This window comes from Leishmania donovani, chromosome 32, assembly GCF_000227135.1.
Source record: "Leishmania donovani BPK282A1 complete genome, chromosome 32".
NCBI classification, from domain to species: Eukaryota; Euglenozoa; class Kinetoplastea; order Trypanosomatida; family Trypanosomatidae; genus Leishmania; species Leishmania donovani.
Window position 1 is genome coordinate 1110805 of NC_018259.1, and position 27741 is coordinate 1138545.

A 27741-nucleotide genomic window follows, 5' to 3' on the forward strand; every position below is an offset into this window, starting at 1 on the left:
CGTCTCACCGAAAACGCGCAGGTCCATCACGATGAAGGAGTAGGTGCGGTACATCCACCACAGTAGCATCAGGCTAGTGAAGACGGTAAAGGTGAACATCGGGCCGCCGTTCGTGCGGTCCATAAGGAAGACGTTGAAGGCAATGATGGAGAGCACACTAGGGAAATAGAGCACACCCGGTGCACTCGTCAAGATGCACAGAATGACGGACACCGCGCAGCTGCCAAGCAGCACCGGCATGCGCCGCAGCAGATACTTGCCCTTCGTCACATCGCCGCCGCGGCTGTCGACGTCGAGGAGCCACTTGATCTCGATGCCGACGTACACGGTGATGTAGAAGGCGATCAGCAACAGAATGGCGTTGAAAGGGAAGGCAACGCCCGAGAACAGGTACGAGTAGCGCGAGTTGAGGAGGCGGTAGGCGCCCCAATGCACCCCAATGATAGAGACGATCGCCAACAGGGGAATGCGGAAGGCCGCGACGAGGTCAAGAAGCCCGAGCGGGTCGTATTCGAGCTGCTGCAACAGCGAGTAGGTCTCTTCCGATGGCGACGCCAGGAACCAGAGGCTGTGCAGTGGCGAAATGCAGAAGTAAGCGATGCCGCCGCAGACAAGGCCGACCGAGTTGAGCATGTTCGCAACCGCGTGGTCTACCCAGTTGCTCTGGAAGGCGTTGTACACGGCGACAGGGAGGAGCAAAACAAGGCAGCTGAAGACGAGCGCCTCCACCTGCTCATTCAATTGCATTGGCGCGCCGCAGGTAGACGAGGTGGAGTCGACAGACGCCGCGTCATCAACGCCGCCGGCGCCGTCGCCGTCGCCACCCGCGTGCGCACCTTTCGCCTGGCCATCCCCGTCATCGGCGACCCTCCCTCTCGCGTGGGCCCCGGCATCCCTCATGGCATCAGACTGCAGGTGCTGCTGCTGCTGACCTGGCTGCACCGACGTCGCCGCGGCGCCAGCAGCACGCTCTGGGGACACCAGCACGAGAAAGCTGCTTTTGAGGGGGCAGTAGAAGAAGTGGTGCAGCGTGCACAGAACAACAAAGAAGAAAAACGGCGCGCGGCGGGAGCCGACGAGGCCGGTGATCGTCGTCAGCAGCGGCGGCAGGCAGAGCACAGGGCCAACCGCGAACACAAATCTCTCCAGCGCGCACAGGACATTCGGAAACGTCTCCTGCACCCAGCGAAAGTGCTGGATTGCGGCCGCCACCACAACCATGAGAACGCCGCCCAAGTCCGCAATCATCAACATGGGGCCGAACGACGTGGCCGCCGCGTGAATGTTAGAGATGAGAAGCGTCGCCGAGAACACGCCGGCAGTGCCGAGCAGAACTAAGACGGTGGTACGGTGGTAGCCCAGATAGTCGGAAATGTACAGCAGCACCACCCCGCAAAGCAGCGTCGTGAAGGCGAAGGTGGACATGAGAGGAAGGACGCCAAACAGCGTGGAGAAGAGGAGGACCACGAGCCTCTTCACATGGCAGGGTGAGCCGATCAGGAACTCTACGTGCTGCCGCTGGGACGCGTGAGAGAACGTAAATGACGCCGTGCCGCCCCTCGCGGCGGCCCCACCTGCAGTCGGCAGATACCGAGCAGCGTTCTCTCGCGCGTAACCGTCGTCGTCTTGACCCTCGTGGCCGCGGCGCGCCGACTGCTGGAACCTACCGTGCAGCGGCTCGTGCCGCCTCTCCGTCTCCCGCTTTAGCTGCGTTTGCAACCAGTGCTGCGAGGTGGCCGCGATGGCCTCGCCCACAACCTCCTCACGCGCCGCCTCGCGCGGAATGTACGCGTTGGGGTTCCGCTGGTGGTGAGGCGGTGGCGGCGGCAGCGTCGGCGCCACCTGCTTCTGCTCCGAATACCCGCCGTGCTCAGGATAGGCTGGTGGCGGGCTAGTCATTGCCGCGGAGCCGTACGAACCGAACGGCGTCAGTGACGATGCCGCCGTGGCAGCATGGTTACCGAGGTTACCCCCGTTCGTGTCGCCCGTAGACATGGGGAACGACGGCGGGTAGCCATGCTGGGGCTGCCTCGAATACGGAGCCGGTGGATAAGACAGGTACGCCGTGTTTGCAGCTTGGGGGCTGGTTGAATGGGTGACAGTCGGCAGACTAACTCGGCTGTGAGGCGGGTGCTCCGCTGTAGCGCCCCCAAGCGAGGGAATCGGAACGGCGGGCCCTGTTGAATGAGACATGGCGGGCGTTTGAGAAAGTGAGAGGGGGAGAACGCTGCAACCGCAGACTCAAGCGCGCGCGCGTTGCCACGAGGAAAAGCGAGTGGGGGGGAGGAGGACAATGAAAAGGTAAAACGAGGCCGCAAAAAGACGGAAGAGTAACGAATAAGCGAACAAACAAAAAGGGCTTGAGGAGGGCGCGCACCCTGCAAACGCAAACTGCACACGCAGGCGCGTGTGCAACGCCCACGAACACGGGGGGAGGGGGGCGGGGTACGGCACGGGGGAGAGAGCGGCGAATCGGTTGGTGCGCCTGGACCGCCCCCTTGGATTGTTTCTTCTTTTTGTACAAAGACTGGAGTCGTTGGGCAGGGGGGGAAGGGAGAGGAGGGGCGCAAAAGGAAAGTGTTGTGACGCACAGGCGCCCCATGCAAACGAGAAGGTGGGCGTGTGCGTATTTGGGCATATATATATATATAGCCATGAAGGTGTGAGTGTGTGTGCACGTTGCGCGAGGTGGTCGGAAGGAATGGGCGAGCGTAGGTGCGCATTACGGAAGCGCGATAGAGAAGAGAGTGCAAGCGTGAATAACGGCGGAGGGGGAGGGGGATGCGAAAGCAGCGGAGAGTGTCGCGTGTATTCACAGAGAGGACACTGCCATAGTCGCGGAAGAGGGCACCCGCGCAAAAGAGGAGACCGCCGTTGCGGTTCGAGCACCTCGAAACTGGAGAGAGAAAGAGATGGGGGGGGCCGAGAGACGACGGCATTGTCTCTCTTCTACGGAGGTGCGCTCATCCACGTATCGCTTAACCGTCCATGTAGACAAGCACACGCGCACAGGCAAAAGTGGTGTGGCACCGCGTCTTTCGCCTTTTCAGTCAAAGAGCCACGGTGAGGTGGGGCATTTTGGCTATTGTGGTTTGCCTTAGAAGAGATATACACGCACGTGCTGCACCCCTTCTGTGCGTCGCCGTTTGCGACCACCGAGAAGGGGCGCAAGAGGCCGCTGGTCTGATTGTGTCCTCTTCGCTTCGACATGCTCCCAACTCTCGAGGAGAGGCAGGTGCACAGCCGCACCGACGCACACTGGCACACGTGCACTTCCCCTCCCCCATGGACGAAACAAGACAGAGATAGAGAGAGTCGCATTCGTGAGCACACATCCTACAACACCACACGATGAGAGCACTCTGCGACGGGAAAACGCGCACGCGAAACCCACGAGAGAGGAGAGAGAAAAGGGGGTGAGGATGAGCAGAGCGCCTTACACGAGTAAAGAGAAAACAACACAAGCGCGCACGCTAGACAAGTCCTTCGCACACAGGCGAGCATCGTCAGAAGGAGAGAAAAAAACACAGATATACACACGCAAGCAAGAGGAAAAGAGATGCGAGAAGCAGAGAGAGGGAGGGCAGGTGTAAACAAGAGCATGTGCAAGTGCGCACGCTTTCGCACAGATCACACGCAAACGCCAACACGCACGTGCATGGCGTTGCGTCCGATACAGAAAACGTTGTCTGCGTGCAAGCATGTCCAGGGGTGCATGCCTCGCCACCCTCCTCCTCAAGCCTTCGCTTCCATCTTTTCCTTGCCTTCGCCCTCCTCACCTGTGCTTGTTAACATTATGCACTTGATTGACGCCAGAGCAACAGCAACCCGCAGCACCGACTTTCAAAGCTGGAACGATGAACGCGCCCGAAAAGTGCTATCTGCTTTTCTTTGCGTTAGACGACACGGCAGACGCGCGGCCGTCGCACAACCCGCGAGCCAAGCGTGCGCGCTTCAGCTCCTTCATGCGCTGGAGCTTCTGCACTGCGCTCATGCTCTCGATAGCGAAGGAGACCATAAGTCGCCGCTGATCGCCGAATACCGTCGGGTTGTTGTTCAGCATGCGGAGTGTGTTGAGAGCTACGTTGTGGTTCACAAACTCAATGAAGCCGTACCCGCGCGAGACGCCAGCCGTGTCCTTTAGCAGCTTCACATTGCGGATGGGGCCGTACTTGCCCCATTTATCTTTTTCTGTGTCCTCGGGATGCTTCTTCAGGTATGCTCGCGCCTGCTCAGCAAAGAGGCGGCGCATGTCATTCTCTGACATTGTGCGCGGCAGATTGCGCACACTAAGACGGGTCTTGCTAACAAAGTAGTTGCTGTTAGTCAGCTGCTGCTTACGCGCGGCATAGTCGTCCTCGATCATCTGCAGGTAGCGCGGGTGCAGACCCTTCGCTGCGGCGGAGCCCGGCACCACCAAACCCTCCTGCAAGAGGTACAAGTTACGCGGATCGTCTGCTGCCACCTTAGTGCGCTTCTTCTTCTTCTGCTGTGCACTCACCGCCTCCTGAGTGTCCGATCTCGACAGCACGCGCAGCACCGTGAACCTGGTGTCGCGCATCGTGAGAAACGGGTCACGTACAACGAAGGAGTCGGTGCGCATCTTATGCATGAGCCGCTTTGCTTGGTGATGAGAAAGGCTCTCGGTCTGCGCCTTCATGTCCTCTCGTCCTACCGCCGACAACTCACGCGCGTTCTGCTGGGCGTAGTCAAATATCTTGCCCGCCAGCTCCGCAGAGCCGCAGTGCACGAAGCCGGTACCGGAGAGCGTCTTGCTCGCACGGTTGCGCACCAGCAGCACACGCTTGACGGCGCTGAAGTGGGTTTTGAAGTACGTCATCAGCTCCTCCTCACTCGTATCGAGTGGCAAGTTCTTGAGAAACAACTGCGTCTCGAGCGGGTCGCGCTGATTCAGCCGCTCCTCCTTCTCTTCGTCGACATCGCTTTGCACCTCGCCGTCCTCGTCCACGCCGTCGCGCTTGAAATTGAAAGTGTTCTCCTCGTCATCGCAGTCATCCTCACCGCTGCGGGCGCGCTTGCGGCTATCCTTCTTCCTGTCCTTCAGTGTGTTGGCCCCGCCCGTGTACACCTTCGCAAGCGCCGTCTTCCAGCTCGGCTTCTTCTTCTGCAGCTTGGTGCGTATCTGCTTGCGAATGCGCTGCTGCGCCTTCTTTTTGCGCAGGGATGACGGTGTCGCCTTGCGCTTCACTGTGCCCTTGGCCATTGCCTACCGTCGGTATTGTTCTGTGGGTATGTGGAGGGAGGAGAGGCAGATTCCGTTACGGTCTGCGAAAGGAGACCGGCACGTGTCGATGAGAGGCCACGGGTTTCGAAAGACGCACAATGTGTCGGCGGAAGTGTAAGACGAGGCCAGCGGTGACACGCGCACGCACACACACGCACACACACGCACACACACCAAAGTGAAATATGTTTCCTTCATGTAGAGAAGGCGGAGAGAGAGAAGGAGAGACAGAGACAGAGAGGCGCGCGTGTGTGTGCACGCCGTGCACCGGCCGAACGCGAGGGAATGGGCGGTGTACAGGAACGAAGGCGAAGAGGCGGCACCGGAGCGGGACGTAACGAGTGAACAGCGAGAGAGGGAGGGATTTAGACGTCCACAGACATGCACGTGCACCATACCGTATACGCACACATTGGTACGTGTACGAAGAAGTAGCAGTGGAGGGGAGACGGCATCGACGCCGTCGGTGCCTTCAGACCGCACACGTCGTGCCAAAAAAAAAAAACCCTCCGTAAGCACTCGCAAAGAGTGCTGCGTAGCGGGTGTTCAGGTGTGTGCCATATTTCCTGCTCGCCTTCACCGCAGATGGACGGCGAGCGGAATCGAGGCAGACCCACTGCACACACGCAGCGAGAGAGAGTGAGCGCCACTGAGATGATGAGGACATGCAAGATGAGGGAGAGGCACCAGGCCCACTCGGCACTGCACGCAAGACGCCGTTGCAGGGCATCCTTATCGTTACCCTCGTCCGTCTCCTCGTCGCTTCCCCATCACCACCGCCACACCGCCCCTCACCTCGTGTCTCCGTTAATAAGTACTTTCGATTCAACACCTGTTGGGCCCTCTACGACATACGCAGGCGCCAGCCACGCACATTAACTCGACAAACAAAACGGAAACCAAAAACGAAATAGAAAGGGAGATGATAAGGGCAGCAGGGGGACAAGCTGGCACAGCCGTGCGTGCCACCTCTCTTCCGCTTTCCTCCTCATCATCTCCCTTTCTCTCCTTCCAGCATACCGCTGTGCTTGTTTAGCATGTAGACAACAAGAGTGAGGCACGCAAGAGAAAGGGAAAAGGCACGAGACGATGTGTTGGCACCGGAGGAAAGGTTCACGGATGCTGGTGAGACGGTGATGTGAGACAGGGCGGGTGATAACAGAAGGGAGGTGGAGAGCTAGCTGGCACCTCGGGCATCCCTTGTCGAGTTTGTGTGTGTGTGTGTGTGTCAACGTCTTCCAAGGCTCGCCCCGGAGCAACGCACCTTCGCATTCGCTGTCAAGCGGCCGTATATGTCTTCCGTCTTCTCGCCCCTCCCCCTCCTGCCCAGTCCCTAACGACCTCTGTCCACTTTCAAACCACATACCACCTGCGGGCACCTCGTCTTCCCAGCCTCCGTTCTCTGCCAGCCGCACACACGCACACGGCTACAAACATCTTCTGCACATCACCACACAGGCGCACGCGTATCTGAATCGGACCCAACAGACACGAATGCGACACGCAGCACGACAGCGCGCCTTCTCTACATGTCCACCAGACGAGAGAGCTTCTGAATGCGGTTCAGTAGCAGGTCGCCGCTCTTCACAATGCGATGGTAGTCGAAGTTCGTTGTGTCGCCGCGGTATGTCTCGACACTGCCGTCGACGCGGTCCACTTTGCACGCGATACGCTCGTTGGAGATCAGCGTGCACAACATGCTGTCCAGCGCCGGCACCGGAATACCGAAGGCCGCACCCATCGACTCCAGCGTGACACTGCTGTATGAATCCAGGAACTGCGTGAAGACGAGCACCCGCATCTCGCGGAAGAAGTAGCTGACGTGCGGAGAGAGGTAGACGACCTTGCGCAGATGCTGGCACACCACCTCCAGATTGGGGAACACCTTGTTGTATTGACAGTCGTAGATCGAGTTCACCAACTCCCGCACATCGTCGACGCCGGTGCGGTTAACCTCGGGGCTATACACGATACGCTTGCGCAGCTCCGGTCGGCTGAGGACCGGGAGGCTTGCGACTACGGTAATGAAAACGAAGTCCTGAAACGTCAGAAGCTCGCCAGCCGCAAACGTCGTGATGGAGTCGAGCAGCAGCGCGGACCCACGCTGGAAGTCGCGAATAAACACGTGATAGATGCCCTCGTACACACGCAGGCGGTTGCGGCGCTCCCAGTCGCCGTCTTTCATGAGACGATGTGCGTCCGTGATTCCCTTGGCGGCAATGTCGTTGTCGGAAAAGGCAATGCCGAGACGAATGCGCTGGAAGTACAGGTCCAGCTTCGGGCCTGTCGCGAGCGTCTTGGCGGCGCACTCCTCGTTCGTCTTCATGCACATCTCGAGGTCTCCAATGCGGGCGTAGTGATCGCACTTGGCCTGTAGCACATCGCGCACCTCCGTGTCGCCGAGGTTGTCGACCGCATCCCTCAGCCGCGCGTCGAAGGCGGCCACCTTCTTGGCGTTGATGGCGTCCATCTCTGCCAACTTCGACTCATCGAGCGGGACCCCGAGAGCCTCGCAGACTAAGCGGATGTAGGGCGCCATGTTGTGCTTCTCCATCTCCTCCATCATCGCCGCCTTGGCCGTCTCTCGCTCCTCGGAGGAGCTCCACGGCGAAGTCAGCGTGTGACGGATATACAGCAGCGTGAGCAACGGGTCTACCGGGATGTCGGCATCGTCCAACTCCGGCGCGGGCTTCTCCTCCTCATTCTTGTGGAGGTCCTCCTCGATATTACGCGGCGGTGGCGGGGACGACATTGACGTGTTATCTTCTTTCGCCACGAAGCACTGTAACGGCAGTCTTTCAGTTTGGTGGCTGTCTGCGTAGATAGAGGACTGTGTGAAGAGCGAAAACCAGATAGCAACAGCTTCTTGGTCGAAAGCGCAACTGATCCCTTGGCCTGCGCACGCAATGTGCAGCGCGACAGAAGAAGCGAAAAAAAAAAAGGAAGTACTGTCGGTGCCTTCTCTCTACGGTGTACCTGTGAGAGCGGATACGGGGCGGTCCTGTGTGGGCGTCTGTCTGCCTGTCGGTGTTGCTGTTGTTGTGCGCGTAAGGGGCCGGTGGTAGAGTGGACCGTTGCTGGGCGCGCGGGTGAGTAGAGAGTGTATAGGCAAAGAAGCCGCGATAGGTCGATGCCAAATGAAACCAACGAAGGAAAGGGGAGAGGGCAATGAAACAGGCGCGCGTGTGTGTGCGTGTGGGTGGGTGGGTGGGGCAAGAAAGAGAGACAGAGAGGCAATGCAATAAAGCGTCACCAATCACTATGTCGATTGCGGAGAGTATGAAGCAAAACAAAAGAGCGACGGAAGCGAAGAGCGCGAGGAGCGGGCGGCAGACAGCGAAGGATGTTGAAAAAGGGGGACGGAAACGGGGAGGTGGAGGGAGGAGGAAACGTCGAAATACGCACTAGCCGCTCTTGCTGCTCTTCTGTGTATGTTTATGCGATTGCCGGGCCCCTGCGCGCAAGAGGGAGATGTGTACCTGCACGCCGGAAAGGCACTGCACCAAACAGTTGCAGTACGCGTGCACCAACACAGAGGGGGAAGGCCTTAGGAAGCGCGAGACAGCGTTGCCATCTGGTTCTCCTCAAGGGTGGCCTCCGCCGCTGATGAGTTTGCTCGACAGCATTCCCTCTCCGTTTCGCCTCCTCATTCCTTCACCATCTCCTCTATGCGAGCACACAGATCACGTGAGATACGGTGAAGGTCGGCATAGAAGTGCGGACTGCACTTGGGGGTGGGGGTTTGCACTTCACGGAAAGCGGAGCTCTCGAGGAAGGGAGCGAGGACGCTGCGGTAAAGGAGGTGCGACAGTACATGGCGGGCCTGCCGTGCAGAATGGGCCCTCGATTTGACGACTGAGCCAGCGAAAGCGAGAGAGAGTGCGAGTGGGGAAGCAGGCACCGAGAGGGGAGAAACCAGATGGCACGCAGATTATGCCACCCTATCCGACTCAGCAGCCAGCCTCCGCAAAGCACACACATACAGAGAGAGAGAGACAGAGACACACTCGCACGCTGCGCTCGCCCCTCCTCCTCCTCGGCTTGCACAGGCACACGCACACACGCACGCACACACAGACACCCGTGCGAGTGCAAGGGAGAGGGGCGACAAGAAGCAGTTGGCAGTGGCTCTTCTTTGCGTTCTTCCTGTGTTTTGCTTTTTCGTGTTGGGGGCTAGTAGTCACTGCGGCGGTGCAAGCGCGCCGGTGTCTCTAGTAGACTGCAGTGAGACAGCGCACGCGATCAGCAGCAGCCGGTCTACACAGACGCCGGAAGAATACGCAAACAAACATATATACAAGCGCACATGCACCCACGAGAGATTATGAGTAGCAGCATGAGGCTGATGGCGAGGACAGGATTCGGATACCCGATGGATACCACCCCTTTCATCTTCCTTTGTTAGCGCCCATGACGCTTGAGGATAGCGTCGGTCTGCGCGTCGAGCGCCGCCCACGGGTCCTCCACGGGCGGAAAGCTCAGTGCGAAATCGCGAACGCCAGAGCGAGCCGCTGTAGCGTCCCTGGCTACGGTGCGAGGCATCGGCGTCTGCGCCGATTCGCCTTGCGACAGCGTTGGCACCGACTTCGGCGCGCTATCGTGGAAGGACGAGAACGGTGTGAGGGTGCCCCGGCGCGGCAGCGGGTATGGCGAGGCGGATGGCCGGTTGGATCTCTGGGGAATAGGGGAGAGGGGCGACTGGAACAGAGTCGCGGCAGACTGGTGAGGCGGTCTCGATGCTTCCCACGCGTCCTTGCGGCTTCTGGTGAGGCGCGGTGCAGACTGGAGAGACAGGTTTGCCATGGCTCGCCTCGTGTCGGTCAGCCCGCTTTGCTCGCAAACCGCCTGAACAAAGCGCTCATCGCGGTAGGCGGCACCGGAGCGGAGCAGCTCCAGCTCATTCATCACGCGCACGTCAGCTGCCGATGCCATCAGATCCTGCAGCAGCACGCGGGCCTGAGAAGTGTCTCGGTAGCCCTCGGCATCGCCACCACCCGCGTCTGGCGCCACTAGCGAGTCCGTATGCGACGACGCACCCGTCCGACTCACCTCCGTGCCGCGAGGAACCTCTGTCTTCTCGCACGCGTCCCCGAAGTAGCGATTCGGGGTGAAGGTGCACTCAGCGCGCCGCCGCTCCTCCTCCATCTCTGCGAGATGCTGCAGCCGCCGCTGCCGTGACTCCATCCACTTCCCGCTTCGGTCGAGAAAAACCTGCGCCACCTCGGGCAGCGGCCTATCTTTGCGAACAGCAGAAGAGGGCTGCCCCTGTGACTTCTCCGACCGAGCACCTTGCGCGCTGGCCCCCCTCCTGAGCTCCGTTGGGCGCTCATAGATAGGTGTGCCACCTGTCTTGTGAAGCGCCATCCTCGCTGACCGCTTGGTGATTTGGGGGTGGAAGGTTTCATCCGCCGTCGCCTGCGCTCGCAGACGCTCCCAGTTCTTCTGCTTGCGCGCCAGCGCCGCCTCAAGCGACGCCATGAAGCGCGCCTGATGCGCCACTGTCATGGCGTGTCCATGCGACTGCGACGAGGTGGAGTGCCGAGGTGCCGTGCTTCCCTCAGCGACGTCGGCGCCATTGCCCTGCGATGCTACCGACGACACCCGGCCGCTGCCGGTGACGCTCTGCTGTTTCTCTCTCTGACGCTCTCGCAGGTAATGTGCCAGCACAAAGTCGAGCCCGGCTCGGCGCAGCTCTGCACGAAAGTCTTTCTGCTTCTCCTTGGGCAGCTCGACGTAGCTCACGCGGTGCCCGTCCTTCCACGCCATCGGCATCGCGTTGGGGCGAAAAAACGGCCGCCCTGTTTCACCCTCAAAGAGTTCCGTGTCGGGGTTGTGGTAGCGTGCCTGCAGCTTCGCCACGGTCTGTTCGCGATGCTCCGCATCCTGCTCGACACGGCTCAGGAACCCCTTCACGGTACCCCTACTGTTTTTGGGCACGCGAGAAGTAGACGTGCTCTGCGGCAGCTGCGGCGTTAGATCGCCTGACACTCCTGCCTCAGTACAGGGCCGGCGCAACTCGCGCAAGACAGCCTCCTGCTCCTCCGCTGTCGAGGAAGTGATTGGTGCGCCGAGCAGCCGTGGAGACGATGTTGCGGTGTCGGCTAGTACATGTGCGGGCACAAGTACACTCACCCCACCCTCCTTCGGACCCTCGCTTGGCCGTTTCACCTCCCATAAGCACGGTCGGGACCTGAGTCGCTCTTGTACGCTCGGCTGTGCCAGTAGGCGTCGGCTTCCCTCCGTGACCGCCTTGCCAGGTGTCAACATGCCGCTCTGCGCTGCGGCCGCAGCCCGCTGCTCCGCCTCCAGCTCAGCAAGGCGGTCGCACCTCTGGCGCAGCCGGCGATCCGCCTCCGCCCTCCACGCCATACACTTCTCCATAAAGTTCTTCGCGCCCTTCGCCTCCATACGCCGCGCCATCTTCGACACAGCCGGGCGGAACGTGCAGGCGCGAAGCTCCTCCTGCTCTACCGCCTGTGCGTGCGCGGTTCGTTGGGCCGCGGCCAATGCGCGCTTCTTCTCCGCCGCTTCGTAGAGCTCCTCGCATTTCGCACGCTCCAGCTCGCTGGCCTGCTTTAGTGCCGCTTGCCGGTGATTGCGGCGCCTTAAGTCGGAGATCTGCTCCAGAATGTAAAGCAGCGAGTAGGCCGAGGCGGAGGAGATCGACGGAGTCGCGCCGCCTTCCAACGAGGTGCACGTCTCCTCGGCGGCGCAGTACAGGAGGAGCAGCCCGACGGGCAAGTCAAGCGTGGAGATTGGAGGTGGTGCTGTGGAGGCCGCCCTGCTCTTGCGCGCATCAGCCGCCGCTCTGTCCGCAGGCGTGGCAGTGCCCAGTATGTCACGCAGCAGCGCAGCGGCGCACCCGGGCGTGGCGCTTCTACCCTTGCTTACTCGCTTCAACGGTGTCGCGGCGGACGAGTTGTGCTCACGGCCTACGCCCTGCCGCGCCGTACGCGCAGCGGAGAGGGATGCAGCTCGCGTCAGTGCCCTTGGTGACCCCTCCGCTTTTGTAGCTGGTCTTTTAGCGATGGGGGACTTCTCAGCGACGTTGCCGATTGCTGCCGCTTGCAGACCGGCAGCGGTGTCGTCTTTAACATGCGACGGGGTCGTCTCCTCCTGCAACTGCGATGCGGCTGATTCTGCCGCAGCTGCTACGAGGGGGTCCGCACAAGCTGTGGTGGGCACCGAGAGAGGCACTTCACTACTACCCGCACCTGCCGGGAGGGCAGAAAGATGCGCAGAGGCTGCCGCGACTGAGTCTCGAAGAGGCGAGCTCCAGGCTCGCGCACTCGACAGTACTTCTCGGGAGGACGAGAGGGGGGCGAGATTCGCCGCAGCAGGAAGCTCAGCAAGGGCGGTCGTCTCCGAGCGCTCAGTAGAAGCCGCTGCAGCGGCAGCTTTCTCTGCATACGTAGGACCTGCAGCAGGCGCTTCCCTCTGCTTGTCGCCACTGTCCTTGTGTGGCGTCGTCATAAACTTAATAACCGGCAAGTGTGCTGGCGCTTCACTGGCGGAATCTCGGCAGCCAGCAGGCCCGTCCAGGAGCTCATCTAAGGTGAGCACCTCCGACGCCCCGGCCGCTGCAGCAGGAGCGACGACGAACGCACCGGCGTCATTGGTCTCGTGTACTTCCATTCGAGGTGAGGAGCGAGAGCTAGAAGAGGTGGGGTTCATGTTGACTGTTTCCGCGTAAGACTGCCCTCTAGCACCGCGGCTGTGGCAATCGCTCTCGCCGCTGAGTGCGAGGATGTTGATGGCGTGCGTGGGGTCAGAATCGCCGCACCGGTCCGGTGGCGCAGTTGCTGCCACACCATCACGCGATGATGTGCCTACTGCCTCCATCGCGATACCTGTAATCCGCTAGTGAGCTGGGACACCTTCTGGGCGCTTTTCCCTTGTACACCCCCTCCTCTGGCGGAGCCCCTGCGCGGGTGGACCGCCGTTGCCGGACAGAAAGCGACGAAGAGAGGGAAGAGGGGCACACAAGCCAAAGATGTGAAAAACAACAGCACCTGCGGCGCACAAACGTATTGAAGGGAGAGAGATGCGCGGGCCTCTTTCTTGATCTCGTGCCCTCTTTCCTCGTGTGCCTCTTTCAGAGCGCAGAACAATACGCCAATGCGTGGTGCTGATGGTGGATAATGCAAAGGATGGGACAGGGTAGGGTAGGAGGGAGGGCACTGTCCGACGCGAGCGGCCGAATAGAAAAAGCGACGAGGTCACGCAAATCACCTCTGTGAGAGTGGGGCAAAAGAAAAAAAAACACGAGAGGGGAAGAGAAGATGCAGGAGACGATGTCGTGGTAACGCGCATGTCGCTCCCTTGTGCGCGTCTCTGAGTGTCGGCGGGGCGAGGCGAAGGGAGACAGAGGGGAAAAGGAGAGATCGCAGCAACACAGGTGGCCCCAGGCAGCAGCGGGCTTGTGGGCGGCTCCTTCACGAGGTACTTACAAGCACGCAGGCACTCGCGCAGAGCCATATCCATTCCTTGCTGAAGTGCATGCGCCCACGCGAGATAAAGCAAAGCACCCCACGCGTCGCATGCATTCAGCAAGACCAGGATGCCCCAGGTACGGAGGCGTCATTGCCATGAAAAACGTAGTCGTTGTGACGGCTCTGCGCATGCCTCCCGTTAGCGAGGCTTCTTGACCGAGTGCAGGTGGGGAGGTGAACAAGTGTGCCGCGCCCACCCCCTCCCTCCCACGGTATCCCACAGACCAGCACACACAAACGCATCGACGCCGCGCTCGCCTCACGCTCCGTCGCCCTCCAGCTCTCGCATGAAGATCGATTTGGGCTTTGGCTTCTGCCGCTGGCCAGGAAGGAGGGGCGGCGGTGGCATGACGGATGCGACGCCACGACCTACTGCAGCACCAGCAACAGCACCACTGCCACCACCATTCGCCGTCCCCTCGTTGCGCTCCACAATATCACCAATGATGTAGGTGCTCCGGAACAGCGACTGTGTGTCCCCTGGGGCTTTTTCGGCGCTAATACGCTGATCGCACGAGGCCAGTTCACCAGGGGAGTTCACCACTTGGGGCCGCCTTGCCTCAACCACAGCAGTCACCGAGAATGAGTTACCTGTATCCTTCACGTCTGCATCAAATCGCACGTGCTGCTCTTTCCGGCGAGACGGCTTCGCGGCCGAAGCCGAGGAGGAGGCCGCAGGCGAGACATCCGCCTCGTTCAGCGCCGCACTGGCGAGGGGCCGCGCAGAGGTTAGAGCAGCCGTCGAAAGCGACGATGTCGGTGCAGGCTCACTCACGAGCTCGTTAAGAGAAAAGGAAGCCGCCGCTTGCGCTTCCGGAAGCGCGTCGGTGGGCGCGCTGGGTACCACCAGAGATCTCGCGGCCGTCCCACCAATGTCGCCGGGGGTTCGATAGGTCACTGCCTCTCGCCTGCTAGCCGATGATCCGTTGTTGTCTGCGGCACTGGCGACTGCGGCAGACGCAGTACCATGTGACCGAGGAGCAGCAGTGGCAGTTGGCGCCGCTGCCGAAGCGGAGGTTGGGGGTAAGGCGGACACGGGTGCACCCTCCGCGGCCTTCGACCTGTTCTCGATCGCAGCCGCACCGCCGCTTCGCCGTTCCAGCTCTGCGCGGATGCGCCTCTCCTTCTTGGCAATCATGCGCTCCGTCATGACACGCTCCACAAAGTCGTCGTCGTTGACGCGGTCACCCAGCTCCGCCTCCAGCGCGATGAGCTCGTCTTCTGTGAGCTCGTCCTGCTCATCGAAGGTGGTGAGCGCCACGTCGATGGAAGAGTAGTCCAGCGGCAACCCAGAGGACGTGGATGGTGTCCTCGAGGTTGGTGGTGTCGACGATGGGAGCGGGGCTGGGCAGCTTCCGGATGACGCGAAGCGGGGAGACGCAGCGGCACGCACCGCGTCGGGTGCACCGGAGCGGTCAGGTGCGCTTGCCGGCGTGACAGACCCCGAGGAAGGCGCGCCTTCTTGCGATGGTGGCTGCGGTGGCTGGGATGCCGGCGAAGAGTGCGACGGCGACTGGGCAGCCGGCACTCCAGTCTCCCTCGCCGCCAGCAACTCCGCGACGGCCTCTTGTGCCTCGGGCAGCTCCGACATGAATAGCTCCTGCTTAGCCCTGAGAGTGCTCTGCTCCTGCTGCAGGACTTCAGTCTCCCGACGCAGGAAGTCAGCGCGCCGGCCAGCGATTTCTGCGGCCTGAATGGCACTGCGCTCCGCGAACCAGCCGTCGCCCAGTAATACCAAGATGGTGTTCGTCGCGTTCAGCTCCGCAGCATAGTAGGCGAGGCCACCAGCGACAGGGGCCAGCACGCGTCTGCGGCTGCGCTCCGTCAGGACGTGAAGGGTGTCCTTGAGGGTCGAGTACTCGCGCAGTTTCTCCTGCGCTCGCAGTAGCTGTGCTTCGTTTTGGCGCAACAGGTAGAGGTAAAGCTCCGCCCCGGTGAGCACCTCTCCTTCGTCGTACTCTTCCGTGCGCATCGCAGTCTCGAGCAGCTAGAAAATTAGAACGTGAAAATGCCCTGTCTGTACAACCAAATCCTCCACCGCGCGCGTGTACGAGCGAGGCGCGTGCCGACAATCTTCCAACTGGCGGCAGCGCGGAGTGGGGCGAGAAGACGAGCGGTGGCGCTGCAAGAGCGCGCGTGCGTGTATGTTGGAAATCGATAGAGAAAGAGAAAAGTGTCAGCAGCCGCGACGGCGGTAAGAGCGAGAAGCAAGGAGGGGCGGAGACGGATCGTTCGTGGTAAGCGGCACCAGCACGGAAGCGCACGTGTCCAACCAAAACGCGCAGCGGCTCTTGAGTCGAAGCACAAGAAAGACCGCTGGCAGACACCGCACAAAACGTTGGCCTGGTGCATGCGCGGTACCGACGATGGGCCTCTGCGCAGGCTGAAGTACATTTTCTTTTCTCCCTTCTCGCTGTTCGATCGACTCCTTCGCTACCTCAGCTGGTGCAATATTGTGCGTCTGTCTGTTCCGGTGCAGTCTCGGCACCGGCACATCTCGCGAAAGGGGAAGGGCGGCGGAGCAGCGAGGAGGGCAGGTGGCCACCGCGTCTGTGAGAACCGCCATGGCCACCTTCCCACGCATACTCGCCACCGACCGTAGTCGCTGTGCCTGCCACTCCACCCTGCTGCTCTATGTCGCACACACTTGAGACACCAGCGCATTATCCAAGAACAGACACACGAAAAAAAAAAAGCAGCGGATCCGAGGAACGAATAAGGCAGTCAGTGCAACAACAACACGGCCATCGTCGATTCCATGGAGAGCGAGCGAGCGAGAGCGAGACAACTTTACCGTGGCTAAAATACGCGGCACTGTGGCTGTCACCAGGAGCCGCAACGCTTCATCTCACACTCCAGCTCGCTTTCCTCTCTCGTGGTCGGCCCTCCGTCCATCACACGCACGTGCCATACATCACAAGGGAACACGAAAGAGAAGAGGACGAACAACCAAAGAAAGGAGCGAAGAAGCGCACAGAAGTGGAACAAAACAGAGACAGATGTGAAGGCGCAAGCGGGCGTCCACAAACGGAGCCACACTCCGAAGATGGTGGGCAAACACCTCCGCGCAGCCTATGGCGCGTGAAAGAAAATGGTGCGTGCGGGCGTGTGTTAGTCTTCGAGAAGGAGACTGAAGCTGCAATGCCGGTGCCGCTCAGCGCCGCAAAGAGGGGTGGCAGGCACACGCACACACACACACACACACACACATAAAAAGAGGAGTAGCAGTGCCCTCGTGCCCTTACGCAGCAGCCTTCTGAACTCGTGCCGAGCCGGCAGACGCGGCGATGAGCGTGTCCATCCGAATCTTCTCAGCCAATCGGTTGCAGTCGTCGCGCAAGTCGTTGTCGTACGGCGTAATGCGCAGCGCGCGCTCTAGGCAGCCATGCGCTTTGTGGTACTCCTTCATTCCGCACAGAGCGGCTGCGCTGCGCACGTAAGCCTTCAGCAGCATGTACACGTGGCCGCTCTGCTCGCCCAGCTTCTTTGCCGCTGCGCGGCGCTGGCGAACAAGGGCGTCCTTGTTGCTTGCCCCCTCCACCTCTTCCAGCGCACTCGCTGTCTTCGATGCTGCCCAGCCAGGCTCGTCCTCGTCCTCGTCCTCCTCATCGTCGCTGTCGAGCTGGTCGCCCGCGAGGCCACCAGGCTGCTCCAGCGCAGCAGCCACTTCGCTACAGAACTGCAGGATGCCATCGCAAACCTGAAGGGCCTGTGTGAACTTGCCCGCGCGCAGCAGCACAGCAGCGAGGTTTCCCTGTGCCTTCATGTGAAAGGGCTGTTCCTTGAGGATGGCGTTGTAGGTGGCCTCGGCAGCCTCGTACGAACCCTGGTAATACTGCGCCGCCGCCTCCTGCATGCGGGTGGAGAGAGGGTCGGCGCGCGCGTCGACCTCAGTGATGCCGCGCTCCTTCATCTGAGCCTCGATCATTGCCAAGTCGGCCGCTACGTCGTCGTCGCTTGTCGGGTCTCCATAGGCAGCCGCCATGCGCAGGTCCGCCACGCCGCTCTTGAGGTCATCTGCCCAGCAGTAGGCGGCGCCGCGGCGGGCGTGGAGCTTCGTCATGAGCCCTCGGTACCGCTCCTGTGTCACCTCGCTCGCCGGTGTATTGGCCAGCATGGTCAGCGCCAGCGAGCAGTCCTCGATTGCCCTCTTGTAGTCTGCCATCTGCAGGTAGCACGCGGACCGATTCATGACGCAAGTCAAGAAGGCGCCGTCGCGCTTGATAGACTCTGAGTAGGCGTTCGCCGCCGCCTTCCACTGCTGCGTGCGGTAGCACTTGTCTGCCCGCTCCTTCCAGAACATCGGCGTGTCCTCAATCGAGACCGGCTTGTAGCGACTCTGCCGGTAGTACTCCTCATCCCCGTGTGAGCGAGTCGGCATCGCAAAGGTCTTCGGTGTAAAGTCAATGGTGACGTTGACGGTGTCCACCTGCCGAATCGCCGGCGGCGTGGCGACCGACGAGGACAATGCCGGCGTCACAGACGGAGCAACCTCAGCCGTCGCCGGCAGCGGTGATGATGCCGCGGTGGCGGCAGCAGTAGCAGCAGCGGCGATCTCCGCCGAATGCGGTGGAGGGCTCGCGAGTTTGGTGTTAGCGAGTGGTAGCGGTGAAGCGGAGGCTGTGTCCGCCGCTGGAGTCGTGTGGTTGTCCTCCCACGCGTACAGCTCCGTCTCCGCGGCGTCCTTCTCCTCCTTCACACGCTGCTCGATCTGCGCGCGCTGCACCTTCTCAACCTCCCACTGGGCCTCCAGCATACGACGCTTCTCCATCTCACGCTGTGTCACGCGTGCATCCAGCTGTGCCCGGTACTGCTGCTCCGCTCTTTGCATCGACTCTTGTCGCCGCTGCAGCAATGCCTGTTTGCCGACGGAGGACTGACGCACGCTAAGAGCGTCCCACACACGGCCCACCTCCGCCTTGTGCAGTTTGACGTGCAGAATGATGCCATCCTGCGCGTCGGTGAAGTACTGTGACGACTTGGATGAATCAATTGCGTGCAGCAGGTCGAGCGCCAGCAAGTACTGTGGCGGTGCATTGACCTTCACGAAAACGTCGGCAATCAGAACATCGACCGCGTCCTTCTTGCAGCCTTTGATGGTGATGTGCAGGAGCACGTCCTCGCCCGTTTGCTCCCATGTGAACTGTGGCTTCACCGGCATTCTTGTCTACGTGGGATGTAGAGGGAGGGGAAGGAGCTGACACGAGTGCTTACACCAGTATCGACGTGTGTATCCTTCTTATCTGCCAGCCACAAGGGGACGCGAGGGAGGGGAAGGGTGGAATCGGTCTCGTGTGTGTGTGTGTGTGTGTGTGTGGCACTTTATCGTCTCCGAAGAGAGGGAGGGAGACGCACTAGCATGCATATGCACCCGCACACGCGCGAGGATGTGCAAGAGCATGAGACCAGCAGTGGAGAGAGAGAGAGAGTGCCGAACGAGAAAAAGGACGAGGAAAGGCAGATGGTATACATGATGGAGGCGATTTGAACGCAGGACTCTATATCAACGTCACGATTCAAATCCGATGCGCGCACGCTAACGCATAGACACATGGACTGGACGCACATACCCATTTGCAGGAGAACAGCGTCCACACATACGTTCAGAGTGCATCGCATCGTGCTCGGCGGACTCTCCAAGCAAGCGAAAAGAAACAAGGCCGACATGAGGACGAAGGAGAGGCAGACGGAAACGGGTGCGTGAGCACATGTGTGTGTGAGAGAGAGAAAGGCTCCTTGTGTGAGCCCTCCCTCCCCATACCCATAACACCTGCTCGCCTGCTCAGCCCCAATGCCGCGTGTTCTTCCCCTCCATCGCTGCAGGCTCGCTTCTTTGATGCTCTTCCTTTTCCTTCCACAAAACGGCGAGACGTGCGCAGCGAAGGAAGGGGCGGGTACAAAGGCGAATAAGAGGCGGCCTCCTCCGCCCCACTCCCTTCATCCGCCGCAGATGATCCCGTCGCGCACCTCCCATTCCGCTCTCCTGTTGGAAAAAGAGAAGGAAGGGCAGGCATACACGTGCGCGTGCTTATGACTGCCCTAATTCTTTACCACGAATTCCCCACTCGAAGAGGCAAGCACAAGCAGTCTAGATATACCTAAGCGGAGCAGCGCATGCGCGCACATACGTACACGCGACACGCCCAGCAACAGCATCAACAACGCGACGCCGCTCGTCAATCGCGAGAGCCCGGCGCGGAACATGTGCCTGGAAGCACGCACGGCCACAGAAAGCAAGGCAAGATGAACAGCAATGGACAAGAAGAAACGAAGAGAGGGCGTCGACATGAATGGAAAGCGCTTTGCGGGCGGCAAGCCAACGCACACAAGCACAACAAAGAAACAGAAAAGACACAATTCAGCCGAGGAGAGACGCACACACCCGCACACGCGCACGCGAGAGCGCGCGCCACGCAGACACGCACAAGAAGAGCGGCCGCAGCCAACTTTGAGGAAAGCACACAAGCCACACTTTTGTTTGCTCGGCTCCTCCCTCCCTTTCAGCAGGGCCACATCCTTCGCCTACATATACACATGTGCATGGCTGTATGCCGGTATGCCTACACCGTGCTGGTATGAGGCTCCTCCGACGCCAACTCAGACAGAGAGAGGCCGTGAGAGACGATATATATGGGGCAGTGAAAGTGAAGGCAGAGGAATGCGGTGCAACATCCGCGTTGGTGAGATACTCACACAGACACCACAGCAAATACAGATGTGTTTCTGTGTCTCCCTCGCATGCCTGATTGCCACCCGGTTTCCTTCTTCGCCTTCTCCTTTCCCTATGTGCATAATCGTGCAGTCTTGTAGCAGCAGGGTCTTTTTTGCACCCGCCCCCCCCCGCACAGGCCTTCGAGCTCGCTAACGCAGCGTACTCTTGCGCCGCGACATCATCTGCGCCGCGCTGTTCACTGCTTGCGTCGCCAAGTTTCCGGCGTTTTGCCAGCCGCGCCGAAGGGTGCCCTGCGTCTTGGCGAAGTGGTAGCTGAGAATATCCCAGAAGCTTACCGTCTCGTTGGCGCTGCGCTGGATCACGTAGAAGGGAGGAAGCCCGTCGCTGAGGCAGCGGTGCTCATCGCAGTAAGCGCCAAAAAGAACCGCCTGCTTCAAGCTAAGCTCTCCAGCAGCGGCGTGACACGCATTCCTCTCCTCGTCTGCCGCCTCCCCTGCGTGTCCGCCGTTGGAAGGTTGATTCGTGATCATCAGCACGTGATTGCGCTCCTCCACTACTCTCTGCTGGCTTTCGCGGCACATTTGATAGCATACGCGGCACAGCGGCTCCCAGCCAAGCGAGTAGCGCTGGCCCTCGCACTTCACATCGGGTCCCACCCCTCGCTCGGCGCAGCACTTGGGGCAGAAGAACTGTCCGCACCGTCCGCACATGACACGCGTGACGGTGGCAGAGAAGGGCGTGTGGCAGTCTGCCACTGCGCAGGAGACGCTGTACCGCGGGACGCAGAGGTACTGGGTGGGGTCCATGACCCGCTCACGGTACGCCTGGTGATCCATAACCTCCAGCGTGTGCAGCAGCGCGCTCGACTCACACAGAAGCTCGTCGAGCCTCTGCAAGACAGGCGTGGTCTGGTCGGCGGCGGCATTCCAGGCGGTATCCATCTTCGCAAAGAAGGCAGCGCCAAGCACAGACGTGTCCATGGCGCGCACCCGGTTGGCGAGGAGAACATCGCGGACACGCATCCGGACGAAGGCGTTACGCTCGCGGGCGAGATCAGCCTTCGCCGTACCCCCAGGCTGCGAGGATAGGGGAGTAGTGGAAGGCGCTGTAGTGGCCGAGGCGACGGGTCTATTCGTTACTCGAGGGGTATCGGCATCACGGTATGCCTCAGTGCCCGTCGTCTTGCTCTCATGGACCGTCCATGCTCGCTGCAGAGCTGTGGGGTGCGGTGATGCGCCCTCCTCCGCCTGCCGCGACCCCAGCCGCCGCGCATGATTCGCGAGCGCCATACGTGAAAAGGTGGTGAAAGAGCGGATTTCGTCCTCATCTTCGTCGCTCTCCGTGGTGCTGGCGGCGGCGTTCTCAGCTGCTGGAGCCGCGCTGCATTCCATGTTCATAGCGTGCATCGTGCCCGTGTGCATCGCGGCGGTGGTTACGGTGATGCTAGCCCCTGCCTCCCCCTGCAGCGCGCGCCGGGTAGAGCTGGGGATCCAGTGGTCGGTTCTGTACTCCAGCTCCACGGTACATCCAGCCGGCAAGTCGGACGCGCTGTTGGCAGCGGCTGAGAAGGTAGCGGCTAGTCGCGAGGAGGAGGGTCCAGAGGCGTCGTCGTTCGTCGCCTCCCCACGGGCAGCAGCAACGGCGGCTATCGAGGAAGGTGACATCTCCTCCAGCGAGATCACCGGCGGCGTTTGCGCATCATCGGAGGGCATTAGCGGGTCAGCGTCCGAAGCCAAGAAGTGGGAGGAGGATGCACCGGACCCGCAACCGCCACCACCGACGGTGGCTCGGAGGGCATCGACTGTAACCGTGTTCCCTTCAAAAAGAGCGGTCGCTCGCGAGGTGGCTGACATGTCGGCCAAGGCAGCCGTGGCTTTGGCGGCAGGCGGCGGTGATGCCGCGCCCAGTGCGGAGGACGTCCTCTCCCCCGCGCGTTCCCACTGCACCGCACCGGCGCCATAGGTGCCCCCGCTACCGTTGTCGTGGTCGTCGCCCTTCTCCCTATCGCCTTCTGCTTCGTCAGCGAAATGAACAGTGCGGGTCGCAGCCTGAGCGCTCGTCGCAGCATCCGCTTCATCACCCTCATCAGAGTTCACGTACACAAAGTCGTCGACGCAAGTGAGCTCAAACTCGTCGTGTAGTGCCTTCAACTCCTTCGCGGTCAGCCGCTTGACAGCGCGGTCGATCTCCGCCTCCGAGATGTGCGGAGGGGACTTGAGAACGGTAAAGGGGTCGATGCGAACGCTGCGAAGACTGCTGCCCTCCGGGACCTTGCCGGCGGCCGAGGACACTTCACGGAAGCGGTTCCACGATGCCAGGAGGTTCTCAATGGAGTCCAACGTCGGGGCCACTGAAGAAAGGTAAACGTGCGTGCGGTCGTGCAACTCTTGTGCGTCATGCGGCACCGCATGCTGCGGTGAGCCGTCAGAGGTGAGAGTCATTTTTACTGATCCAGGAACGACTACGTAAGAGTATATAGCTATACATGTATATATATATATATATATATTTGTGTGTTTTTTTTGCTGTGCTACCTGAAAGGTAGAGCAAGAGCCGAAGAAATGCGCCACCTCAGGCGAAACACCGGCCGCACAACTGGGCAGTGGGGAAGAGAAAGATCGCTGCCAAGCGCGAGTGCGCAGGCGAGTACCAAGGCCCGCCAACACTCCAACACAGCACCTACGTACTTGCGTCGCACTGCAAAAACGAAAATGCGAAACGGAGAGCAAAGGAAAAAACAATGAGAATGATAAAGCAGCCGCGAACGGAGAAAGATACGCCAATAAAGCAGCAAGCAGACGACACTCACGCGTGCCGAGACACACAGGCACGCACACACACACACACAAACGTAGAGGCCGTGAGAGAGTTCGGCGAGGGGGGGAACAAGAAGCAGCGACAGCAGTGTAAAAGAGGATATTTTACGCGACGGGCGAGGTCGATACCAACGCAGAAAAGGTAGAGGTGCGATGGGGTCAGCACGGGGGAGGAAGTAAAATATCGAAAGAAAAGCGCAAGGACAAGAGAAAGAAGGGAAGCGCAGACTTTGAACAAGTCGGCGTTGCGTGGGAGGGAAAGCACGAAAGTAGGAAGAGAGTGGGTGCGGGAGCAGATCACTCAGTTTATCTGTTTGGGGGTAGAAGAAGCGGTGCTCTTCCAGTGGTTCTCCTGCGTTCAATGCTCTGCTGCTGTTGCTGTTGTTTTGCGCTTGATGCAACGCCTCCTGTTGTTGCGCGCAGAAGATGGCTGAACGAAGACGAAGCCGGCACCCCGTGGGCGTGTGATTGTGTGGGTGTGTGTCTGTTGCTGGGAGAGTGAGCTACAAAGACGATCGGGCGAAGAATGCGTGCAAAGCAAAAAATACTGTGAAATTCCCAGCGAAGGTGATTCCTCGTTTTTTTTTTCAGAGACGCCGTCGAGCTCTTGCGCGCAGGCGGCCACAGGAGATGTAACGGAACCTGCAAGTGAAAGATATCGAAAGCGGAAAGGCGGACGGGACACAGAAAACAGAAAAGAGTGATGAGAGGCTGCCGGAGGCGAAGCGAGGGGGTCTTTTAGACGTCTCTCTCAATGGAGAGCACGGGGGCAGCGTAATTTGAACCTCTCTCCCGCGGCGGCCACACATAAAGTGGCCCGACGAATGGTAATGAAGCGTATCGCTCTCGCCATTATAGGCGAAGCACACGAGGCCGCGTGCAAGGCGAGCCCACGTGACGATGCTCCCCTCCTATCTGTCACCAGCCAAGAATATCAGCACAACGTGTCGAGAATAAAATAAAGAGCCAGCGATGCAATGGTCTCCTCTCATGCGTACACGGAGTCTATGACGAACCGAGTCAATGCACTGGTGCAAGCACGAAAACAGTCACGCTTGGCCCACTACTCATAGCGGATGGACACTGTTTCCTTGTGGGCCTCCCCTGGTTTATTCTTTGGGGCGTGGAGGGGGGAGAAGGAGTAGGAGGGTTATTGGTGGTTATTCTTACTGTTTGCATTTGATTACAGCGAGAGAGAGAGAGAGAGCGCGCACGTGCACCTTTGAGCGGATATGTATTCATAGCAAACACACCGACAAAGAGAGGAACATACAGACACACACGCATACGCACGAGTACCACGCAATCGGGAATAGAGCATGGGGGGATGTCGGTACATAGGTGTACCGCACAAGAAGAGGAAGAGACACAGACGGGAGCCATCTGAAAAAAAAAAAAAAACAGAACGACGGAGGCGGTTCGAAAAGATGAAGTACATGGAATCACACACAGCAGCGGACAGGGAAAAGGAGCGGGTGCCTTTATGTGAGGTGGGTAAACCCCGCACATCACGAGTATACAAGCGCGACTAGATGAACGCATAAAAAGCTCTCTCACACGCGAGTAATTCGTGTGTATGTGTGTGTGTGTGTGCTTTCGTTCGGGGTTTCCTCCTCACCTCTTTGCGTTATGCATGTGCAAGTGTGGGTGTGGGTGTGTGCGTCAGTTTCTCCACATCCCCAAACAGACGAGGCCAAACAAAACACAAAACAAAAAATGGAAAGGGCAGTGCGATGCGTGTAGAGGCATGCACAACGTAGTCAAATGAATAAGCACAAAGATGTCAACGACAAGAGTAAATCTTGGAAAGGCATTCGACAGTGAGGCCTGATACGCCATGCAGCAACGGAAGAACACATGCACCTCCGTTTCTGCACAGGAACACGCACGCGCGCGCGCGAAATTCAGCCCAGCTTCTATAACCAAGCAAAGCCTTCGCACCCCGTCTGTTACCTCTTCTCATACGCACGCAGGCATTCTATGCATCCCCCGGAGAGCAACGAGAAGCGAAAACAACAAAAAGGTGTGCCAAACTTACCGTTCATCGACGTGTCTATTCCCTGTCATACAGCAGGGGTTCAACTGCGCTCTACCCGCCCGCCTCCGGCCCACCTTGCGTCGTGCAAAGCAGCCGTGGGCACGTGCTACAGCAATGCGCCGACTCAGTCACCCGAGCACGGCCCCTGCCTCGAATTCTGCCCACCCTCTCCGCCGGTTGCCTCACAGCGGTTCACATTATGCCGATCGCCACCTGATGCGCATCATCCTCGGGGTTGCTCAGACTCCCCACACCAGCAGGCAGTGTGAGGGCCGGAGGTGAGATGCATTTCCAGTCGCGCGGACACGCTGCCTATCACATGGATGGCACATACGTGTTCACTGTCGCAGGCGGCTCCGACGCAACGCCATCCAGGACCCCACCGCCGGCACATCAGCAGTGATGCATGGCTCTGACATCCCCTCTACGTCGTAGGCACCTGACCCTGTCACCACGAGAGGTGGCTCTGGCGCTAGCAGGAATTAGGGGGGGGGGGGGTTGCTTGGCTTCTCCACACAGAGTTGAGGGTACGGGACCCTGACACCACACACCGAGGCGTCCTCACAACATCCGCTTAAGGTGACTAAATAATAAAGCCGTAACGCGAAGAAACGCAAGACAATTACATGCAGACCCCCGCCCCCACCACACGCACACAACGCCGCCAGCACCGCACACAGTGGAGGCCCGCCGGTGACCGCCTCACATCTTCGCCTTGCGCCGCCGCCCCAGCAACGAGAAATATAAAGTACTAGGGGTTTACCTTATGTACAGCTCCAAGTGCCCCTCGCAGCGGATGCACCGCACTTTCAGCTTTTGTCTTATTCGGTTGGTTCCCAACTATCATCGCGGCTGTCCAGTAGCCTGAGCTGACGACAAAGACAGGCAACGTCTTTAGTGTGGCATTTGAAAGTACACGCCTGCACAATGACCCCGTTACGCCGCGAAGAACTAGCGACGATTTCCCGAGTTGCTGGACAGACTCATGATGCCGCGCAGGGCACAGTGCATGAACGGGAAAACAAGCAACATGCCGTCCACACGATCCAGAATGCCACCATGCCCTGGGATAATGAAGCCCGCATCCTTCACGCGCGCAGCACGCTTCAGCAGGGACTCTAGTAAATCCCCGCATACACCGAGCACTCCCATGATGGTGCCGAGGAGTAGCCACAGAGCGACGTTCTGGAACGCCGGGTCCACAACATTTGCCGCCGGCGCAGCACACAACTCCCGGTAAAACCAGAACATGAGGCCAGCAAAGCTGACCGCATTCATAATCACACCTGCCACGGCACCCTCCACTGACTTGTTCGGACTAATGGCGCGGTTAAGATAGTGCGGGCTGCGCAGCAGCATCCTCACGAGCCCATTCGCCTCCTTTAGCGGCCGCTTCCTCGGCTGGTTCGCCGCCCCCGTGGCTGGCGGCTCCTCGCCAGTCACATCGTAGATCTTCCCGTATCGCTCTCGCAGCATGGTGAGGCTGCGCCCCACCACCAGCGCGGCGATGTCGTTCGCGAAGTTGCCGATCAACGTTGAGGAAAGCCACGGCAGGCCGACGTCGGTGATGTGGTAGACAAAGAGCGGGGTAGCGATGCCAGCAATCCACACGATGCCAAAGATATCAAGGCAGAAATCAAGGAACTGCTCCGTTGGCTGCCGTTCTGCGATCATGTGCAGCTCCATCGAGAGAAAGTAGTCGCGCTGTGCCTTGGCCACCCGCTCCTTCTTCGCCACACTCTGGTCCGTCCGAGACAGGTCCGGCTCAGTCTTGCATGCTGCCGCGGCGGTGGGGGCGCCGCCGCCGTTACAAACGGCGCTGGCCGCCCCACGCGAGCTGTCCTGCGAGCCGGAGGATAACTGCTGGCTCAGCAGCTTCATTGCTTGCTCCACCTTGAGCTCCAGCCGATTATGCGCCGTCAGCGTCACAACGACGAAGACGACGAAGTAGAACTCGAGCGTGACAAGAAAAGTCTGCTCGCCACTGTATGCAGCAAGCGGCAGCAGCGCCCAGCCAAGGTGCTTCAGAACATTGTAGAGGGAGATGGGGGCCACTGGCAGGTCGTACTCTTCGGGGCAGAGTGGTACCCCTTCAATGCAAGGCGATGGCGGCGGCGGTCGAGCGACCAGGTCGGCCAGCATTGTGAGAGGCAGCATCGGCGATTGAGGCGCTGGCATCGCTGTATTCTCCATTGACATGAGCAGTGCGACCTTGAGGTGGCGCTTAACGCCGCTCCACTCGATGCCGCACATGAACGTGGCGAAGAAGGCGAGAAGTGCGGCGCAGCGCCCCGAATAGCCGCTGAAGGCGAGGACAGCTGGGCCAACGATGCAGATGGTCACCGTCCGCATCTGAATGTTGGTGAGACCGATCCGGTTGCGTGCCGGGCTCCCCTTTGCAGGTGGGCCCGCGGCCGTTCTGTAACCGTCCATTTCTTAGCTGGAAAAAGAAGCAGAAAGAATGGGAAGAAAGCGTG

At 59.9% G+C, this 27741-nt stretch overlaps 8 protein-coding genes across 8 annotated transcripts in view; all 8 read right to left on the reverse strand.

Annotated features, from left to right (window-relative positions):
- The window catches only part of LDBPK_322940 (hypothetical protein, conserved), a gene marked incomplete at both ends in the record, with an annotated part of 4086 nt that extends 1893 nt beyond the window's left edge, over positions 1 to 2193 (reverse strand). Inside the window, one exon of the mRNA XM_003863659.1 lies at positions 1 to 2193. This exon is cut by the window's left edge and continues 1893 nt beyond it. Within this exon, the coding sequence (XP_003863707.1) occupies positions 1 to 2193 (2193 nt within the window).
- Positions 2194 to 3877: 1684 nt separating this feature from the next.
- LDBPK_322950 (RNA-binding protein, putative) lies at positions 3878 to 5224 on the reverse strand (the record flags this gene model as incomplete). Its single annotated transcript, XM_003863660.1, has 1 exon — positions 3878 to 5224. The coding sequence occupies one exon, from the start codon at positions 5222 to 5224 to the stop codon at positions 3878 to 3880; it is 1347 nt and encodes a 448-aa protein (XP_003863708.1).
- Positions 5225 to 6770: 1546 nt separating this feature from the next.
- LDBPK_322960 (proteasome regulatory non-ATP-ase subunit, putative) lies at positions 6771 to 7997 on the reverse strand (the record flags this gene model as incomplete). The annotated part of the gene is made up of 1 exon (XM_003863661.1): positions 6771 to 7997. One exon carries the CDS (start codon positions 7995 to 7997, stop codon positions 6771 to 6773), a length of 1227 nt encoding a protein of 408 aa, XP_003863709.1.
- Positions 7998 to 9646: 1649 nt separating this feature from the next.
- On the reverse strand, positions 9647 to 13087 carry LDBPK_322970 (hypothetical protein, conserved; the record flags this gene model as incomplete). Its single annotated transcript, XM_003863662.1, has 1 exon — positions 9647 to 13087. The coding sequence occupies one exon, from the start codon at positions 13085 to 13087 to the stop codon at positions 9647 to 9649; it is 3441 nt and encodes a 1146-aa protein (XP_003863710.1).
- A 909-nt stretch (positions 13088 to 13996) lies between these two features.
- Positions 13997 to 15709, reverse strand: LDBPK_322980 (hypothetical protein, conserved; the record flags this gene model as incomplete). The annotated part of the gene is made up of 1 exon (XM_003863663.1): positions 13997 to 15709. One exon carries the CDS (start codon positions 15707 to 15709, stop codon positions 13997 to 13999), a length of 1713 nt encoding a protein of 570 aa, XP_003863711.1.
- Positions 15710 to 16978: 1269 nt separating this feature from the next.
- LDBPK_322990 (hypothetical protein, conserved) lies at positions 16979 to 18898 on the reverse strand (the record flags this gene model as incomplete). Its single annotated transcript, XM_003863664.1, has 1 exon — positions 16979 to 18898. The coding sequence occupies one exon, from the start codon at positions 18896 to 18898 to the stop codon at positions 16979 to 16981; it is 1920 nt and encodes a 639-aa protein (XP_003863712.1).
- A 1700-nt stretch (positions 18899 to 20598) lies between these two features.
- Positions 20599 to 22851, reverse strand: LDBPK_323000 (hypothetical protein, conserved; the record flags this gene model as incomplete). Its single annotated transcript, XM_003863665.1, has 1 exon — positions 20599 to 22851. One exon carries the CDS (start codon positions 22849 to 22851, stop codon positions 20599 to 20601), a length of 2253 nt encoding a protein of 750 aa, XP_003863713.1.
- A 3364-nt stretch (positions 22852 to 26215) lies between these two features.
- Positions 26216 to 27697, reverse strand: LDBPK_323010 (phosphatidate cytidylyltransferase-like protein; the record flags this gene model as incomplete). The annotated part of the gene is made up of 1 exon (XM_003863666.1): positions 26216 to 27697. The coding sequence occupies one exon, from the start codon at positions 27695 to 27697 to the stop codon at positions 26216 to 26218; it is 1482 nt and encodes a 493-aa protein (XP_003863714.1).
- Positions 27698 to 27741: the final 44 nt, after the last annotated feature.